Raw genomic sequence first — 20,978 nt, forward strand, 5'->3', positions numbered from 1 at the left:
AAAATTGGAAATAGATCTACCTGAAGATCCAGCAATATCACTCTTGGGTATATACCCAAAAGATGCTTCATTATGCCACAGAAGCATGTGTTCCACTATGTTTATAGTGGCCTTATTTGTGGTAGCCAGAAGCTGGAAACAACAATAGATGACCCATGACAGAAGAATGGATACAAAAAATGTGGTTCATGTACACAATGGAATACTACTCAACTATTAAGAATTAGGACATCCTGACTTTTGCAGGCAAATGGATAGAACTAGAAAATATCATCCTGAGTGAGGTAACTTAGACCCTCCCTAAAGTACAAAATACTCAAGATACAGTCCACAGAACTCAAAAGTTCAACAAGCTGAATGGTCCAAGTGAGGACTCCTCAGTCCCACTTTAAAGAGAGAAGAAAGCAATCACAAGTGGGGAGGGAGGGAGAGACCTGGGAAAGAAAGTGGATAGGGGCTTCAGGGACATGAGAACCTGATCTAGAACTGGGTGAGGGAAAAGGACTGAATCCCTGAGGGCCCAGCAAAAAGAATGAAAACAGGCAACCTCAGGAGGTAGGATGCTCAGGGGACTCTCCAGAATGCACCAGAGACCGGGAAGGTGAGATACTATCAGGACTCAAAGGGAGGGACCTTAGAAGAAATGCCCTACACTAGAGAGTGGGAACTTATAGAGCCCTCCTCCAACAGGAAGACAAGGCATCATATGAGGGAGGGGTTGCCATCTCACAGTCAAAACTCTGACCCATAATTGTTTCTGTCCGAAAGAACGACAGACATGGAAATGGAGAGGAGCCTGAGGAAAAGAATGTCCAGGGACATGCCCAAAGTGGTATCCAGCTCAAGGGGAGGCCCTAAGGCCTGACACTATTACTAAGGCTATGGAGTGCTAACAAAAAGGGACCTATCCTGACAGTACTCCTGAAGACCCAACAAGCAGCTGAAAGAGTCAGATGCAGATATTTGCACCCAACCAATGGAAAGAAGCTGTTGATACTTGTGGTTGAATTAGGGAAGGCTGAAAGAAGCTGAGGAATGGGGCAACCCTGTAGGAGGACCAGCAGTCTCAAATAACCTGGACCCTGATATCTCTCAAACACTGGACCACCAAATATACAGCATACACCAGATGAGATGAGGCCCCCAACACATATACAGCAGAGAACTGCTATGTTCAGTCAGAGTTGATGCACCTAACCCTCAAGAGATTGGAGGTCCCAGGGAATTTAGAAGTCAGGTAGGAGGCTATGCCACTGCCTGGAAAATACAGAAGAGGATGCTCACAGTCAGCTATTGGATGGAACACAGGGCCCCCAATGGAGGAGCTAGAGAAAGTACCCAAGGAGCTGAAGGGGTCTGTAACCCTATAGGAGGAACAGCAAAATGAACTAACCAGTACCTCCTGAGCTCGTGTCTCTAGCTGCATATGTAGCAGAAGATGGCCTAATCGGTCATCATTGGGAGGAGAGGCCCTTGGTCTTGCAAAGATTATATGCCCCAATACAGGGGAATACCAGGGCCAGGAAGTGGGAGTGGGTGGGTTGGAGAGCAGTGTGGCAGGAGGGTATAAGGGACTTTTGGGATAGCATTTGAATTGTAAATGAAGAAAATATCTAATAAAAAATGGAAAAAAAAGAAGTCAGGTAGGGTTGGGGGGCAGGGAAATCTTCATGGAGACAGGGGGTTAGGGAGAAGGTATGGGATGTGGAACAGTCAGGGGATGTACGGGGGGGTGGAGGTGGGGGGTGGAATAAAATCTGGATTGTAAAAGAAAAAAGAAGTAAATGACAAGACAGTGGTTCGAAAATTTCCATAACCTAATTATACTTTATGTGATCTTGAAATGAATTAAATATTATAATTTATCGCATAAAAATTATTGCCATCATCTAGTTTTAAGTAATTATCATATACTTTATGAGCTTATAAGCTGTTTCTTAAGCTCTTCTTGATGTTGTCTCCCAAGTCTATATTTCTGTATTTATACATAGATGAGAGTATAATCTTTTTAATTGTTTTCCTATAAGACAATGTAATTGATACAGCTAGATAAGCATTGTATATTTGATGAGTATATTTTAGAATCATATTTAAGGAATGAACGAGTGAATTTATCAAGCAAAATGACTTTGGAACATATAAAGAATACATAAAGATTTTATTTTCAGATACTCTAAGTGATCTCTAAATGCCTGAATATTGAATGCTTGTATAACCGTTTTCTGTACATCACTGCCTTGGTTTAAATTCCATCAAGTTTAGAATAACCACTAAGGTGGATGTTCTATTATCATTTTACCTGGCTCACAGTTTTTCTCATCTTCTCCGTATTTACAGTCCTCATGTCCATCGCACTTCCACTTCGCTGACAGGCATTGGCCATTAGAACACTGAAACTGATCTTTGGAACAACTTGTTTCACAATTTTTCTGTCAAGTATAACACAAAATAATTAAATTAAAATTTTTAAAGAAAGCAGTCTGCAAACTTAAAAGAAAACTGAAAATGTTGATGAGTTTAGAAGCCATAAAAACGGAATAGGAAACCTCAGTTGCTCGTTGCTGGCTAGTGAGTATGACAAAGTGATGGCAATTTTCCAAGTTTTTCCATGAATAGTTTTAGTTTTTGAATTTTTAAAAGTTTATTTTTAAGAATAAGATATAATAACACAATTTATTCCCTTAACTTTCCTCCTGTCAACTACTCACATGCCTCCACCCCTGAATCTCTAACCCCCATCACTCCCTCTTAAACTTATGGCCCTCCTTTCATTAATTGTTCTTGTGCCTTCATCTGGCCAACAAGAGAACCTGCACACAATACAAGCACAAATGTACATGTAAATAAATAAGTAAACCTGTACTTTAAAAAAGATGATTATTGTTTTCAAACACAATATATAGAGAGTTGTTCTTTGTGAAATAACATTGCAGAGTTGAAACTGCTTTTAGTTAAAGGAAACTTAACATTGCTTGTATTAGAAGAAAAAATCCACTTTTCTTGTTTCATATTGAAGTCAGTACAATTTGGGAAGTTGTCTTTTTATTATCTTTACCATCAGTTGCTTCCATATAGCTATAGTTTGAACTTGCATCCCAGGGCTGGTATCAGTCAACCCAACTAGAAAGTCCTGAATTTAAATATGCAGATTTAAATTATTGGGATATTACCTATTTAGGGAAGAGGCCAATAATCTGACTGCTACAGTATAGCTCCAGGGCTCAGAACATCTCAGCTGAAGAAGAGGAAGACACTGGAAAATGAAGTCCTTAACTATAGTCATTTCTACTTCCAAAGACTGATCCAGTCCAATTCCACAACGTTTCCATGAACACAGCAAATATAGCAGCCTCTACCTTCAGAGTGCTGATATTAATGGTGTACACTACCCCATTGTTTACTTTATGTTCTTTTCATTTATCTATAATTACTTTTCATAAATTGGAAGCTTAGCTGGATGAGGTCTTATTCTGAGGCCATCTTTCCCTTTATTCCATTTAACTTCAGGCTTTCTTTAGTCTTTTTACACTTCCTAATATTCTGTTTCTCTTCAAACTGTTGTATTTTTCCTTGTCCAAGTTGTTTCTTTTCATTTTAAGTCTTCATTAAACTGGTGACTCATATCTACAGTACCCAGCCAACACTAGCCTGTCTTGAATCTCTGCAAATACAATGCAAAACTCTTCAGTTTAGACTTTCAGACAGGAAAACCCAGCTACATTCTTTGTCAAAACATCATAAGATATGTCTAGACCACTTACTAACATGGTCTGCTGAAAGCTTTTGAGATAGGCTTTGCAGTACAAATCCCTCCTCAGCATTACTGTATTCCATGTTCCTACTAGGATGACCCACCAAGTCCTTCTTAAATATACAATTAATTTTCTAGTCTATATTACTTCAAACAAGATGATGGTCTGGTTTATAACAAAAATAATTCAGTCCCTGCTACTAACTTACATCTTTTAGAGTTTTCATGTTGTGGAGAGACATCTAACCATGGCAACATTTACAAAGAAAAACATTTATTGGGTCTGGTTTACAGTTTCAGAGATGTAGTCCACTGTCATGGCAGGAGACATAGTATCTCTGGGGCAAATATGGTGGTGAAGTAGCTAAGAGTTCTATATCTGGATTGACCAACAGCAGAAAGAAAGACGCTGGGACAGGCTTGAGAATCTGAAATCTCAAAGCCCACAACCAGAGACATAGTGGTACACCTATTCCAACAAGGTCACATCTATTTCTGCCACTCCCTATGATCTTATAGGGGTCATTTTTATTCAAACTATCACATATGGTAGATTCTAATCTTAATGTAGATGGATTCCCTTTTTCTGAGGAACCACCACACTGGTTTTCATAGTGGCTATATACACCACAATGTATACACTACAGTGTATTTGTGTTATTCTCAGTCCTTATCTTGGCCAGCTAATGCTATTCCTTTTTATTTTTTTTTATTTGTAAATTATTTTTTAGCTATTCTTACATGAATAAAATAAAATCTCAAAGTAATTTTAATTTACATTTCCCTGATGGCTAAGAATGTTGAACCTTTCCTGAAGTGTTTCTTGATCATTTGAGTTTCCTTTGAAAATTCTTTGTTTGATATGTACCCATTTTTAATTTGAGGTTGCTTTCTTTCCTTTTTTTTTTTTTTTTTTTTTTGATATCTAGTTCTTAGTCCTTTCAACATTTTGGGTATCAGTCTTCATTCTGATGAATAGTTGGTAAAAATCGCTTTCCTTTCTGTAGGATCCCAGTTTTTCTATATGATGGTATTCTTGGCTGTGGTGAAGATCCTCCATTTCATGAAGTTTGATTTATTAATTGCTGATCATATGCCCAGTGGTAATTTTGATGTGTACAGAAAGTCATTTCCTGGAACAGTAAATTCAAGTCTATTCTACACATACTCTTCTATCAGTTTCTCCTTATCTGGTTTTAGAATGAGAATTTTGGTTCATGAGGAGTTGAGTTTTGGGCAATGTGATAGATACAAATCTATTTTGATTCTTCTACATGCAGCCATCCAGTTTGAATAGTACCAGCTGTTGAAAATGCTGTTGTTTTTCTAGTGTATATTTCTGGCTTCTTTATAAAACAGTTATTCATAAGCATATGGATTTATGTCTGGGTGTTCAATTTCATTGATTGATGTGTCTTTTTTATGCCAATACTTTATTATTATCATCATCATAATCAATAGCAGTAATTATAATATTTTTATAATAAAACTTGAAATCAGGGATGGTGATATCTGTAGCACTTGTTTTATTGTTCAGGACTGTTTTAGCGATACTCTTTTTGTTCTTTATTTGGTTTGTAATGTTTGTGTGTGTGTGTGTGTGTGTTTCCATATGAAGCTGAAAATTATCATGTCAAGATCTTTGTTGGAATAATTGTGCTTGAATTTGGATGGGGATTGCATTGTTTTTGTTAATTCCACTTGATAGGATGGAGATTTTTACATTAATCCAGTGATTCATGAGAATGGAAGATCTTTACATATTCTGATATGTTTGGCAACTTCTTTTTTCAAAGATTTGAAGTTTTCATCATATAGTTATTTCATTTGCTAGGGTAGAAATACCCCCCAAATAATTTCTATTATTTGAGGATATTGTGATTGTTTTCCCCCTGATTCCTCTTCAGACCATTTGTCATTTGTTTATATGAAGGCTTTTGATTTTTCTAAGTTAATTTTGTATCCAGCTATTTTGCTGAATGTGTTTGTCATCTATAGGGCTTTCTAGCAAATTTTCCCATAACTTATGTATTCTATCATATTGTCTACAAACTAATCAGTTTGACTTCATTTCCAAATTTTATCCCCTTGATGTCTTTCAATTGTCTTGTTTCTCTAGCAAAGGTGTCAAAAACTATATTGAATAGTTACAGAGAGAGTGGACAGCATTGCCCTTTTCCTGATTTTAGCTTAATTGCTTTGAATTTCTTGACATATAAGTTGATGCTTACTATAAACGTTCTGTAATCTACCTTTATTATGTTTAGGTATGTCCCTTGTAGCCTTAATCTCCCCTAAAACTTTCATCGTGACAGGGTGTTGTATCAGTGTCAAAGGGCTTTTCCCCATCTTCAATCATCACATGGTTTTTATATCAGTTTCTTTATATAGTAGATTACATTTATTAATTACATTTATTAACTTAATAATTATGTTGAACCACCCCTGAATCTTTGCCATGCAGCCTACTTGATTATAGTGGATGATCTTTTGATGTGTTCTTGGGTTCAGTTTGTATTTAGTGTTGAATATTTTTTTATCTTGATCATGAGGAAAAATTGGTGAGTAAGCTTTCCATTTTAGTGCGTTATATGGCTTGACTGTCCAGATAACTGTAGTCTTATAAAATGAATTGGGCAATGTTCCATCTGTTTCTATTTTGTGGAAATATTTGAGAAGTATTGACATCAATTCTTCTTTGAAAGTCTGGTTGATTTCTGCACTTTTTTTTTTTTTTAACAGTTGAGAAACTGGTAATGGTGGCTTCTATTTCACTGGGGATTTCAGGTCTGTTTAACATGCTTATATCATCTTGATTTGACTTTGGGGGATGATATGTATTAAGAAAATAACCTATTTATTTGGGATTTTCCAATTTTGTGAAGTATAGATCTTTAAAGTCTGTCCTTATAATTCTCTTGATTTCCTAAGTGTCTGTTGTTTTGTCTACATTTTCATCTCTGAATTTGTTATTTTGTGTTCTCTGTCTCTCTCTGTCTTTCTCTGTCTCTCTATCTCTCTCTGTCTCTCTCTCTCTCTCGGCATTTTAGTTAATTTGGATTTGGGTTTGTTGATTGTTCATTTTATTGATTTTCTCACAGAACCAATTCTTTGTTTCATTGATTATTTGTATTATTGTCTTTGTTTCTATTATATTCATTTCAGCCTTGAGTTTTATTTTTTTCTTGTTGCCTAATCTTTTTGTGTGTCATTTTCTCCTTTTATTCTAGAGCTCTCAGGTGTGCTGTTACAATCTCATTTTTTAAAAGTGTACAAACTTTTTGGTATAAACTTAGAATTACTTTGTTTTTGTCCTGCAAGTTTTGTGATGTTGTGTATTCATATTCACTCAATTCTATCATGTCTTAATTTCTGTCTTAATTTCTGTTTCATTTTTTTTGTTCATTAGAGAGGTATTAACTTTCAATGTATTTAAACTTATAAGTTTGTAAACTCTTATTGTTTCTATTGTTATTGTTATTCATAATTCACCCATTGTGTTCTGATAGGTTATTTGGTGTTATAACTATATAAATTTATTGGTGGAAGATTACTTTGTATCCAAGCATATCGTCAGTTATGTAACCATTTCAATGAAGTGCTGAGAAGTTATATACTTTTGTATTTGGATGAAATGTTCTGTAAATATCTGCTAGGTCGATTTGGTTTATAATGTCATTTAGGCCACACATTTCTGTTTAGTTTTTGTTTGGTTGACATGCTTATGCGACAGTTTCATACTGAATTCTCCAAGTGTGTGAGGGTCAATATGTGATTTATGCTGTAGTACTGTTTGGTATTTTGGGGGCCTAGATGATACACACTGAAACTCTCTCTTGATGAATTTTTCCTTTGACAAGCACACAGTGTTTTGCCCTATCTATTCTTATTTGGTTGCTGTCTATTTTGCTACACATTAAAATCACAAAACACGTCACTTGATATGCACTCACTGATAAGTGGATATTAGCCCAGAAACCTAGAATACCCAAGATACAACTTCCAAAACACAAGAAAATCAAGAAGGAAGACCAACGCCTGTATACTTCATTCCTCCCTAGAATACGGAATAAAATATCCATGGAAGGAGTTACAGAGACAAAGTTTCGAGCTAAGACGAAGGGATGGACCATCCAGAAACTGCCCCACCCAGGGATTCATCCCATAATCAGCCACCAAACGCAGACGCTATTGCATATGCCAGCAAGATTTTGCTGAAGGGACCCTGATATAGATGTCTCCTGTGAGGCTTTGCCAGTGCATGGCAAATACAGAAGTGGATGCTTATAGTCATCTATAGGATGGAACACAAGGCCCCCAATATAGGAGCTAGAGAAAGTACCCAAGATCTGAAGAGGTCTGTAACCCTATAGGTGGAACAACAATATGAACTAAACAGTACCGCTGGAGCTCTAGTCTCTAGCTGCATATGTAGCAGAAGATGGCTTAGTCGGCCATCATTGGGAAGAGAGGCCCCTTGGTCTTGCAAACTTTATAAGCTCCAGTACAGGGGAATGCCAGGGCCAAGAAGTGGGAGTGAGTGGGCAGGGGAGCAGGGCAGGGGAGGGTTTAGGGGACTTTTGAGATAGCATTTGAAATGTAAATGAAGAAAATATCTAATAAAAATGTGGGAAACACACACACACACAAATGGTCACATCAAAATGTTTCTTTGATCTATTTGCTTGCAATGTCTAACTCTCCTTGTTAATAAGGTATGCTTTTGTGTTTCCTTTCTTTTTGTTTATTTCATTGATTTTTTTTTTTTTACAATTTTTTTTTCTGGATGCAGGAAGAGGACAGAAGGGTAGCTGTGTTTCACACCCAGTGTATTCATCTCTGTCTTTTTTTAATGGAAAGCTATGACATTGCAATGATCATTGATCCCAATTATTTGTGCTATTGTTGGTGGTGTTGGTTGTAGTGGTGGTTTTTATATGCCTTTGCACATGCATTTCTCTTCTTTTGACAAAGTCTGATATTTTTTCCTTGGAGTCCTTTTTTGGTTTATAGAGTAAACATGTATAGGTTGGAGTTTGTCTTCTATTACCTTCTTTAGACCTGGGGCTGTAGACAGATATTCATTAAATGTGCTTATATCATGGCATGTTTTATCTCTTTAACCTATAGTGATTGAAAGTTTTGCTGGGTATAATAGTCTGAACTAGCATTTGTGCCACTTTAGAGTCTATAGCACATATGTCCAAGCTGTTTTATTCTTTCAGAGTCTCCATGGAGAAATTAAGTCTAATATTAATAATTCTGCTTCTTTTTTTCTGTAAATTGGCCCTTTTTCTTTGTAGTTTGTACTATTCTTTCTTTGTTCTGTACATTTAGTGTTTTGATTACTATGTGCTAAGGGGATTTTCTTTTTCTGGTCCTGTTTATTTGATGTTCTGTGTCTTTATTTTTGTACTTTAATAGACATTCCATCTTTATGCTAGAAAGAAAAGTTTCTTTTGTGATTTTTATCATAAATACTTTCTGTGCTTTTGATCTGTATTTCTTTTCCTTTTCTATTCCTTCTATTCTTAGATTTGGTGTTATTATAGTGTCCCAGATTTCCTGGAAAATGGTGTCAGGAGTTTTTTTGTTTGGCTTGGTTTTTTTTGTTTGTTTGTTTGTTTGTTTTTTTGTTTTTTGTTTTGTTTGTTTGTTTGTTTTTAGATGTAACTTTAACTGAAATGTCCGTTCTTTCTATTGTATCTTCAGTGTAACAAATTCACTGTTCCATGTGTTGTACTTTGTTGGTGAAGCTTGCCTCTGTGGTGTGTATTTGGGTTCCTAAATTCTTCCTTTCCAGATTTCCCTCATTTTTATTTTCTTTCTTGCTTCTATTTCTAATTTCAGGTCTTCAGTGGTTTTATTCACTTCCACTATTTGTCTGTATTTTAATAAATTTCCTTAAGGGACTTATTTGCTGTGTCTTTAAGGATTTTTATCATATTTACAAAGGTTATTCAAAGTCCTTTCACTTGTACTTCAGTTATATTCGTATATTTAGAATGGGCATGAAGCTTGGAGGAGGTCCATTTCATATTGTCATCCATCTTTCTCTTGGTGTTCTCTCTTACTCATCTTTTTTCCTCTGAACTGATCCTGTTACCATTTTGCTGTTTGTGAATCAGCTTCTTCTTCTTCTTTTTTTTTTTTAATAGCATTTGCCCTTAAATAACTGTAGATTGATTTGTAATGGTGGCACTTCTATTTGCTCAGGTAAAGATTTCATTTAGAAGTCAAGTAGAAGAACACATACACTTTTAGAAATCTCTCAGTTCATTGTGGGAGATAAACAAGAGTGATATTCGCCTACCTGGTCTAAATATTCATTTAAATGAGCTATTCTGCTCAAGTACAATAATTTCTATTTTTCCAAAACTGTAGTATTTCCTTTCCAACAAGTGGCTTAGCTGTTTGACAGCTATGGATATTTCCAGAGTGAAGACAGTGAATTACTGTTATTCTTTCCAGATTAATCCTCAGGTTAGGGAACAAAAGCTATATGTCCTATTTTTTATTTTATTTTTGCTGATTGACAATTTTTAGACTTCACATAATTGGCATTTGCTTCTATGTTTTTCCAAATATTAAAATATTAATACCAGAGACTTTCATGAGTGATAATAAAAAGGGGTTACTTATATTTTATGAGCTCACAGGCTAATATAAAATACCACTATATAAATGACAATAACAAAAATTATATTGATTGCTAAGAAAAACAAACATGGCTTGTTTAGGATAAGCTTCTCAAAGGAAGCTTTACCAGAACTTAATCTACCTTTGAGACAATACAAATGTGTCATGATAGTTTGTAATGGGTGGCATGTGAAAGCAGTGATACTGGGGAACATGAAAGAAGATCTGTATGTCTTCAAGTTTGAAGCAGGAAGTTAGTCATGAGTTCAAGCAAACTATGGATTGCATAGTAAGTACCAGGCTAGCCAGGACTACCTAACAAGTACAGGAAGACCACTCATTCATTATGTAAATCAAAGAATGTTGAATTTATTAAAATCTCATTTTTTATAAAAATGATATTTATTTATCATTTTGTTGTCTCAGTGTATTATGATTACTTATTTTCAAATATCAAATAACTCTTGCACCCTTAATATAAATCACTTGACCATGGTGAGTAATTTTTTAATAGGCTATTGGGTTTACTTTGTGAGTGTTATGGTAAGGATTTTTGTATTTATGTTCATAATATGTATAGTCTTGCTGGGCGTGGTTGCACATACCTTTAATCCCAGCACTCAGGAGGCAGAGGCAGGCAGATTTCTAAGTTCAAAGCCAGCCTGGTCTACAGAGTGAGTTCCAGGACAGCCAAGGGCTACACAGAGTAACCCTGTCTTGGAAAAAAAAAAGATGTATAGTCTAGAAGCTTTTTTTGGTTTGTCTTTTCCCAGTTATGACACGTAATTAAGAACTGTGTGTATAAAGGTCATGCATATTTATGAACTAAGTATTTAAATCCATTTCATAATTATAGTAACTACTTGATAAACATTCCTAGACTTAGTGAATAATTATATTAGCTTCATTGAACTGAAGTAAGTTAATAATAAATAGCATTGGTGTTTCTAGTGTTTTGACAATAGAGAAGGTAGTTCTTCTTGATGTTTTCTAATATAAAATTTAACCTAATATGAATTACTATATGGTATTGTTCATGTATGTTTATGAGGGCTGTTAGCTATTATTTTAAATAATTAAAAGCATAATGTAATCAAACACAAATTACTGTAATACTGTATGATTAGCATACTATTATCTCTATCTATTTTTCAAGATTTATATGTTTTGATTTTATGTGTATGAATGTTTTGTCTGCATGTATGTTTGAGCATCATGTGCATGTAATTTTCAGGAAGACCAGAAGAAAGAGTTAGATTCCCTTTGAACTGTAGTTATAAGCCATTGTAAGCAAGTGGTTTTTTTTACCACTAAGACATCTTTCCAGCCACAACATACATTTTCTTAATAATATTAATATCTTAGCAATATGACTGTTGAGATCTTCCTTTTAAGTACTATTGTGAACTCATGGACTTCAGTCCATTATAAAATCTTTTTTCTTTAGATACTTCACTTGTTCCCTTTCTCAGCTGAGGCCCTTTCACGCTTGTCTCTATGCCCTGTGATCACTGACCCTAAAGTCCTGTGTGCTCACATCTGAAGATGTTATTAATAATTCATGTGTGACATTCTTTTCCCAGACCTAGAATTACACATCCCTCATAGCAGCACTGTTTCTAATATGTGGGAAATGATATTTATAGATCACTGTAAATACTTGAGAGAATCATAACTCCTCTATTTCTCTTCATTTTTCACTGTTTATAGAAGTAGATAATTTAGGGGATAAAAGGAATACTAAGCAAGATATCATAATATACTGATGTATTTCAATTATTTTATTTTTTTGTTGCTGTATTAACTGCCAAACAATTTAAGTTCAAAGCCCAGAGCCCACATGAAGAAATCAGAAAACCATTTTTCTAGTTGTCCTCTGACCACATCTATATTGTGGTCTCTGTTCACAATTCTACTGCATGCACAATAAACAATAACAAAAGAAACCAAAAAAAATGCAATTGAAAATTTAGAAGATAATTTGCTATATAACCATCAGAAGCCATCAGAGATTTGTATTTAACATTTAATGAACCTAATTCAATGTTTAAAGTTTATTTCATACTCTTTTGAAAGGATATCATTAAAAACACATGCCATTTAGTGCATATATATATGTGTGTGTATATATATGTGTGTGTGTGTATGTATATATATATATATATATATATATATATATATATATATATATTTACAATTCTCCCAGAGTTTCTAATTACTGGTAAAATAATCTATGCAATTGCCCTTTCTAACTTTGTGCTAAAGTCTCTTTTTGGTCATTTGATTCACTGTCTTTTATCAAATAAATGTTATTACAGATTTTAAAGAAAAAATAGAATTTACTATGGATTCATTGTCTGCAGCTTAAGACTATATAAAAGAAAAGATTTCTTTAGAGTATTGCCTTGAAGACACTTAGTAAATGAAAATATATTCATCCATGAAAATAGTTTGCCCTTCATGTTGACTGTTGTTAATAGATATATTTATTTTGACTTGAATAACATTTTGGAAAGATTTACACTAAAATTAGACTTTATAATTCTTATATATTTTGGACATTTAGTAATATCAAGCAACAAGAAATCATAAGCCTCAAGCAATATGTTTACAATTTCTGGAGAATGTCAAGAAAGCAAAATAGAAATAAAAACGTTGCCATGCATATCCATGCATGATAAGTTTGCATGACATAGGAATGCTTAAACCATTTTTAAATGATGGATGGTAAATAAGTATGTGACTGATCACTGTAAACTATTCAGTCACCTTATAGAATCTTGTAAGGGAGTTTAGATTTTGTTTTATGAATAGCCATTGAGTAATAAAGTGGATATTTTCTAACTTTTCCTGAGATAGTTTTTGCAAATCCAAGGCTCAGGTTTGCTGGCCTTGACGTGAAAATTACACCTGATTTGGGCCAAACCTTTTGTTCCTATCTCTTATTAGGATGGACTTTCCAAAATGGCAAGGAAATGGAAGCGTCTGTCCCTAGTAACAGTGGAGGTAGACTTGAAAAGCCCTAAGTTGTATGCATTGTTGTCCAAAGAGTAGAGGTATGCTGTGCTTCTCCATCAGATGGAAATTCAATGAATGCTTAGGGAAGTGCTAGAAGCAGAAACCTCTAAATCTATAAGGAGTATGCTCTACAGTTTAAATAAGATGGGATGGGTTCTATGAGTACTGAATGCATGCATTTCCTGAAGAGGTAAAAAATATATATCCAAATTAGTACTATATAAGTGAAAGAAAAATGACTTCCTTAATAAACTGAAGACCTTTTTTTCCCTTGGACTCATTTACATTCTCTGTTTTCCTCCCATTTAAGTAAAGTAAGAAACATATTTAAATAATTGTTCCCACACTTGGCTCCTGTGGTATAAGCAGAAAGCCTGTATTATTTCAGTATGACTACTTTTAAAGCTTCAGGGGTCACAAATACAAAGCAAGAAAGCCTAAGTACAATTCAAGCTTGGAGAATTGTCCACAGAAATAATCTCCTATTTCCACCTAAAGCGTGGGTCTTATAATAAATGGATTGTGATTTATAACCTAAGGAAAGTTTCAACCAAAGTTTCATGAAAATTTATGGAACAGAGTAAAGTTTATAATACTGTATCTGTTGAAGAAAGACTTTAAAATGCATAAAATATAAGTAACAGCTATAAACACATCAGCAAATTTATAAATAAATCTACAAATTGCAAGTACATCAGCAACATGGAAGTGGATTTCCAAGCATCCTATTACATGATAGATATCCAACTGTGGAGGTAAAACAAGATGTAGAATTAGTTGTCAGTAGTAGCACAGTTATTCTATGCAGCCTGTGCAGCCTAAAATCATAAATTAAACTTATCTAGGGCCTCCAGAGCAGGGTGCCCTCCCGAGCTACTTTTGGTCACACTCGCCACATTGAATGATGATAACCCTGCATGGAATCTGATTACTTTGGTGTTCACAGAGTTCCCTACCTCATCAGAGCCATCAGCACAGTCAAACTCTCCATCACACCAGAACCTTGATGATACACAGTCTCCGTTGCTGCAGAGAAAGTCTTTCAGTGTACAGGTCTGTGGCTCTGAAGATAGAAAGACAGCATGGGGTGAGAGTGTTTTATCAGCTGCATTCTGATCAACACAAAGAAGTAAGGAATAATGTAAAGAGATTAGGTAAGTAAAAGCAATGAGATTATTTAGGGTAAAAGTCTCATGAAGAAACGATGAAACATAGTATATTAATTTTCAAATGTAATTTTAAAGTTATTAATATAAATCATTAAAATTTAAAACTATAGTTATTGTTTAATAAAATATAACAGAAAAGTACAAGCAAATGTAGAAAACTTATATACTAGTTGATTGCGACATGATCTTTACAGTTACAGTTTATGCCATTTAATGTATTTAATAAATATTTCCTGCCTTTGCATATTAGTGTGCTTAATAATATAAGAAGAAAACTAACCATGTATGCTAGGGGTTTTGTTTATCTGATTTTGTCATAGAAGAACCCAGGGTTCACAAGAGAAGAATGGATCACAAAGCATTGACCAAAGAAGAGTATGCTTTTTTTTAAGCATATTTTTAAAATTTTTTTTTTCCTTTTATTGGACACGTTCCTTATTTACATTTCAAATGTCATTCCCTATCTAGGTCTACCCCCTGCAGGAGCCCCCTATCCTATTCCCTCTCCCCCTGCTTCTCTGAGGGTGCTCCTCCACCCATTTACCCACTCCTGCCTTGCTTTTGCAATTGTTACTTTGCCTTGAATAATTTGTCAGTTTTGAAATTGTCTTCAATGTTAATTTAATTCCCGATATTCCTTGTAGGACTGAAATCAAATAGCATGCCTTAACTGCTTGACTTCAGCCTTAAGAGGATTTTTTTTTTTTTTACAATGTTGAGGGAAGACTTCAGAACTCGGTTCTGTTGAGTAATCATTGTGATAGCTGGGCATCGTCATTTTCCAGATTGGCATCTTGGATGTGCAGAATCAGCGACTGTTTCCTCTATTCATTAATTGTCTTCTTTAAAATGTTTTATTCGTTCATTTTAATTTATTGTTTGATTATGTAAATCTACTTTTAGGTGCTAGATAAATATTCTTTACATATAGCTTCACTCCTGGGCTATACTGCTGTGCAACATGCAATATTATCCTTGTTCATGTGAAGGAGGAACAGATAAGAGACATTTGCCTGAGGAAAACCTGTATGGACTGATATTCTCTTCCATAATGACTATGAACAACTCAGCCTTCTATTAGAAATCATTCCACTTGAGTTGTTCAACAATGCAGACTTCCATTAGTATCCCCGTCTCTGAGCTGCTCAGTCTCTGAGCATTAGCAGTGTTTGGCTGGTCTTCTCACTCCTACATTTTTAAAAAGGGTATCTTTGAAGAACTGGGCAGAGTCATGAGTATCAGAGAGGAAATGTTCTGCTTCAGATAGACTGTGTATTAGCATATGACCATTGGTCTATAAATAAAACAAAGTAAGTTTCAGAAGAATGGCAACAAATAACTGTTTGGGCTTAAAAGTGAGAACTATAGTTCCAAATTTCAGCCTACCCTCTAGTGAGTAGCAAATTCCAAGCTAGCTTGGATGCACAGCAAAAACTTTTCTCAAAAAAAAAAAATAAAATAAAAACAGTAAAAAACAAAAAAACCACAACCAAATGAAAACAAATGCAGAAATACTACTAAATAGATACATTCTAATATGTCTACTCCTTTCTTTCTTTCTTTCTTTCTTTCTTTCTTTCTTTCTTTCTTTCTTTCTTTCTTTCTTTCTTTCTCTCTCTCTCTCTCTCTTTCTTTCTTCCTTCCTTCCTTCCTTCCTTCCTTTCTTTCTTTCTTTCTTTCTTTCTTACGTATTTTTTCTCAATTACATTTCCAATGCTATCCCAAAAGTCCCCATACCCTCTCCCCCCCACACTTCCCTACCCACTCTTTCCCATTTTTTTGGCCCTGGCGTTCCCCTGTACTGAGGCATATAAAGTTTGCAAGTCCAATGGGCCTCTCTTTCCAGTGATGGCCGACTAGGCCATCTTTTGATACATATGCAACTAGAGTCAAGAGCTCCGGGGTACTGGTTAGTTCATAATGTTATTCCACCTATAGGGTTGCAGATCCCTTTAGCTCCTTGGGTATTTTCTCTAGCTCCTCCATTGGGAGGTCTGTGATCCATCCAATAGCTGACTGTGAGCATCCACTTCTGTGTTTGTTAGGCCCCGGCATAGTCTCACAAGAGACAGGTATATCTGGGTCCTTTCAGCAAAATCTTGCTAGTGTATGCAATGGTGTCAGCATTTGGAAGCTGATTATGGGGTGTATCCCTGGATATGGCAGTCTCTAGATGGTCCATCCTTTTGTCACAGCTCCAAACTTTGTCTCTGTAACTCCTTTCATGGGTGTTTTGTTCCCAATTCTAAAAAAGGGCACAGTGTCCTTATTGGCATTCAGTAACAGCTCATTCTCTTGTCTTTACAGCATATAGCATATGACATATACATATATGTATATATGTATATGTACCTATATAACAGCATATATTATAGAGTATATATATATATATGTATATATGTATATGTGTGTATGCATATACTCATTATATAATGCCTTAATCCCTAATCTTAAAATAACTTTTTGCCACAAATAATGACTATAGCTGCAAGGTGCTAATGCTCTATTTGCATTAGACATTAGGAACATGTGTGGCTAAGTCCTTTAACCAACTTATTGCTCAAACCTTAAAACAACTCTACAAGGCATGTATATCATCACTATTCCCCTATCTAAATGAGCAAACTGAGAAAGAGAGAGAATAAGAACTTTACTCTAAATGACTAAGAATTCTAGCTGGAAAAAAAAAACAAACTAGATGGTGTTTAGCTGAACCAATACAACTAGATACCAAAGCCCATGCTTGTGGCTAGTGCAATATATGTTATTTTCTACAGACTGCAAAAGTGCGTACAGAACAGTAGGAAGCTGACTTTCTTTTGTTTGCCCTCTATTTTACTTATTTGTTTGCATCATTGCCACATTCAAAACTATTGTATCTTACTGGAGCTTGTAAAGTCAAGGAGGTTTATTCTAGAAAAAAGAAATGATAGTGAAGTATGTGGTATTTATTTAGCAATGACTGTTAACAATCAATATAATTTTCCTTAGAAAAATCAAGATAAAAAGTATTTTTAGAACATATCATTCCTAAATGCTTAGAAACTGCAGAAGAAACATTTACAGACATGTGTTTGACCCTTAACAGGATTACTTCTTGTACAGTTATAGCTTGCATTTATTCTATTTAAAGGCAAATACATTTTCTATGTGCTAAGTGGCTTCATAGACTTTGACATATTAGACTATATGCAGAGTTGGATGTTGCTGACATAAGATTAGATATAAGTTACACAGTCTGTTGGAGGCATTTATTTAATAATTGCACAGTGAATTTGCTTTATGAAATGTTTCTCATAAGTCATTAGAATTGCTGCTCCAGCAAGGAAAGAGAAAGACTATTTGTTTAGAAAATATTTTTAATTGACAATATTAAACCCAAGTAATTTTTTATTAAATATTTTGTTTTGCTATGCAAAAAAACAAAACAAAAAATTTACCAGCATGTCCACAGGTGCCATTGAGGAATGACATATATTAATATGATTCTAACGTTATTTATATGGCTGAGAACATAGTTACTGTCTTTAGATAGGTGAAACTGAAACTTTTAAAACTAAATTTAATGAAATCAATTTTAAATTTTAATTGCTTATAAAAATCTTTAAGCCTTTCAAATAGAGTAGAATGAGTTTCAGATTGTTGGCCAGGTAGCAGTATTTGTGCATATTAGAACTAAAGCAGCAGTGTGGCTGTTCCTGGCAGCTAACCCATCTGGAAAGAAATTCTAAATACATCCCTTTTCCTAGAATTGCTAAAATGGTGTGCCCATCTTAATGGTATGTAATATATATATACATGTGCTATATACATATATATGGTTTATAATTATAATAGTTACCATTAAGATTAGAAATAATTTACACAGATTATATATGTATATATATATACACACACATATATATAAATCTGTATATGTATATACATATATATATATATAGATTTTATATATGTGTGTGTATGCATGTGTGTGTGTGTGTGTGTGTGTGTGTGTGTATATGTATGTATATCAAGAGTGAATGGGAAATCCAGCACATGAACAATCTATTATGTTTTCCATGAATCTGCTAAAGCACACTGGCAAACAAGAAGCTTCTGTAGGGCTTGCTCCCTCTGTCTTTGAAGACTCCTGGATTTCAAAATAGCAATGAACACAGAGCAACCCAAAGAATGGCTAGTGCCACCTATACTGAGGGAGGCAAAACTATCCCTCATGAACTAAAGACACTAAAGTTGAAAGAGGAAAGCAACTTTCCAAACAGTCTTCAGGGCATAGCACTGACAGGCAATCTCCACATTCCTCATCTAGCCTTAATTACTCTTTGTTCCACAAAAGCTATATTAATGTCAACAACTGAGGATTGTTACAATACATTTTTATATAGGATATGCTATAAAATAATTTGACATAGATTCAGTGTGAAGATTCTAGAAATTAAAATAAATGAGATAGCTTGTCTATATACAAAACTAATCTATGTAATCAAGTTACATGATATTAAAAAGATAATTAGCTATACCTTAATTCAAAAACATATAAAATAAACTATAATCTACATTAATTATATGTGAACTTCAGTGGCATGTTATAATTTTATTGATAAATTAAAAATAAAATGGTGAGACTTCTCAGGAATTTTCAAGACTATGGTTCATATTACAAAATGGTTCCAATGACAGTGACCTTTCCTTGATTTTAGAGCATAGATCATTGCTGAAGCAATGTCCATTGAACACCTAGCAAAGAAAATGATCAGCAGATGATAATCCATAAATATGAACACATCATCTTGTATGAATGCTAAAATACAAAAAAAAAAACCATATTTCACCTCAAACACAGCTGGAAATTAATTGTACCACTACCATTTCAATTATCCTCAGGCATACAACTGGAGTTTTTGTAACATAATTTAAAATAAGATACGCAAAGTCAGATTCATAAGCAAAGCCATCTGAAAAAACAAAACAAAACAAAACAGAATTCAACAGTATCTGTGTTCTATTTCTTAAATGTAAAGCAATCCCAAAGAGAATTTAATAGTATATGAGGGTTCTTTCTTAAAACTAAAAGTGATTTATTGTTTCTGGTATATTTTGCTACTTAATACAAAATTAACAGGAAGTGCTAAATATGTATCAAAGGAAATATCTGTAGTCAAAAGTTTTGAAAATATGATAATTTGTCACTATTCAGATATTTATTTATGAGTATGTACATGTAAAATTAGGAATTATATACCTAATACACCGTGCATATGTGTTTGAATAATGCTGTGTATATAAACATATATTTACACTAGCTTTAATATCAGAAACTGGAAATATATTGATCACATTTTAACAGAGTAACATTTGCTTAAACTTAGTTTCTATATTTCTAATCTCTTGGCAATGATTTCCTTCACTGATAAAATTTTGCTCATGTAGAACTAATAGCATTTATATTGCTTAAATGTGTCATTCGATTCTCGTTCATTCAGTGTAGATTTTTCAAATGTTCAAACTTCAAAACCATATTGGTGACTCTAGACCCCTTCATCCTTATAACCATTATGGATTTGACATGTTAATATAATGTGATACTTGTATTAACATATAAGATCTTCTGGTTTCATTCATCACAACTGTATTATAATTTATTCTTATATATTGTTGTATGTCCTCTGAAATGTCAATATTCCTTGTCTTAGACAATAAAACCAGAATAAATATAAAACTATTTGAAATGGACTTTTATAGTTTTCTTTGTTTCTTTCTTTGCTTTTTTTTCTCTCTCTCTCTTGTTCTTTCTTTCTTTCTTTCTTTCTTTCTTTCTTTCTTTCTTTCTTTCTTTCTCTTTCTTTCTTTCTTTCTTTCTTTCTTTCTTTCTTTCTTTCTTTCTTTCTTTCTCCCTCTCTCCCCCTCTCTCCCCCTCTCTCCCCTCTCTTCCCCCCCTCTCTCTTCCTTCTTCTCCTCTTTTCTTCTTTCTTTTCTCAGAATAGAGTTTTACTGTATAACCCTGGAACTCACTCTGTAGTGCAGGCTGGCCTTGGTTTTAAACTAACAAGATCCACCTGCCTCTGCCTCTGCCTCTGCCTCCCAAGTTTTTGGATTAAAGGCATGCACCACCTAACAGCTCCTTTATTCTTCTTTAATGGGCATGTTGTCAGTGACTAGGGAAGTCAGAGTACAATCACCTTTCTGTTGCCACAAGCTGGCTTTTAAATTTCTGAGCAAAATTTTCATCTACTTTGGGATGCTCAGCTAACTCAGAGGCAATCAATCTCAACCCCTCTTCTTCTTTTCCATTTCTTACTAGAACAATAATCTGATTTCTTTTACAATTTCAACAACTTAGTGAACAAAGATCTACCTTGTCTGAGTCTGATGATACAGGATTTTAATACCAGGTACTTTTG

The 20,978-nt window shown here is 34.4% G+C and overlaps 1 protein-coding gene across 8 annotated transcripts in view; it reads right to left on the reverse strand.

The window, feature by feature from the left end:
- Lrp1b (low density lipoprotein-related protein 1B) overlaps window positions 1-20,978 on the reverse strand; it is a 2,058,309-nt gene that overhangs the window by 133,108 nt on the left and 1,904,223 nt on the right. For all 8 annotated transcript variants that reach the window (XR_374143.4, XM_006498463.4, XM_006498461.4 and 5 more), the window contains 2 exons: window positions 14,365-14,471; window positions 2,300-2,429 (listed from right to left, as the gene is read on the reverse strand). Coding sequence is in view for 7 of the 8 variants with exons in the window: in XM_006498463.4 (XP_006498526.1) it covers window positions 2,300-2,429; window positions 14,365-14,471 (237 nt within the window). In the remaining variant the exon portion in view is untranslated. The remainder of the gene's footprint in view (window positions 1-2,299; window positions 2,430-14,364; window positions 14,472-20,978) is intronic.

This window comes from Mus musculus, chromosome 2, assembly GCF_000001635.26.
Source record: "Mus musculus strain C57BL/6J chromosome 2, GRCm38.p6 C57BL/6J".
In the NCBI taxonomy this organism is placed as follows: domain Eukaryota; kingdom Metazoa; phylum Chordata; class Mammalia; order Rodentia; family Muridae; genus Mus; species Mus musculus.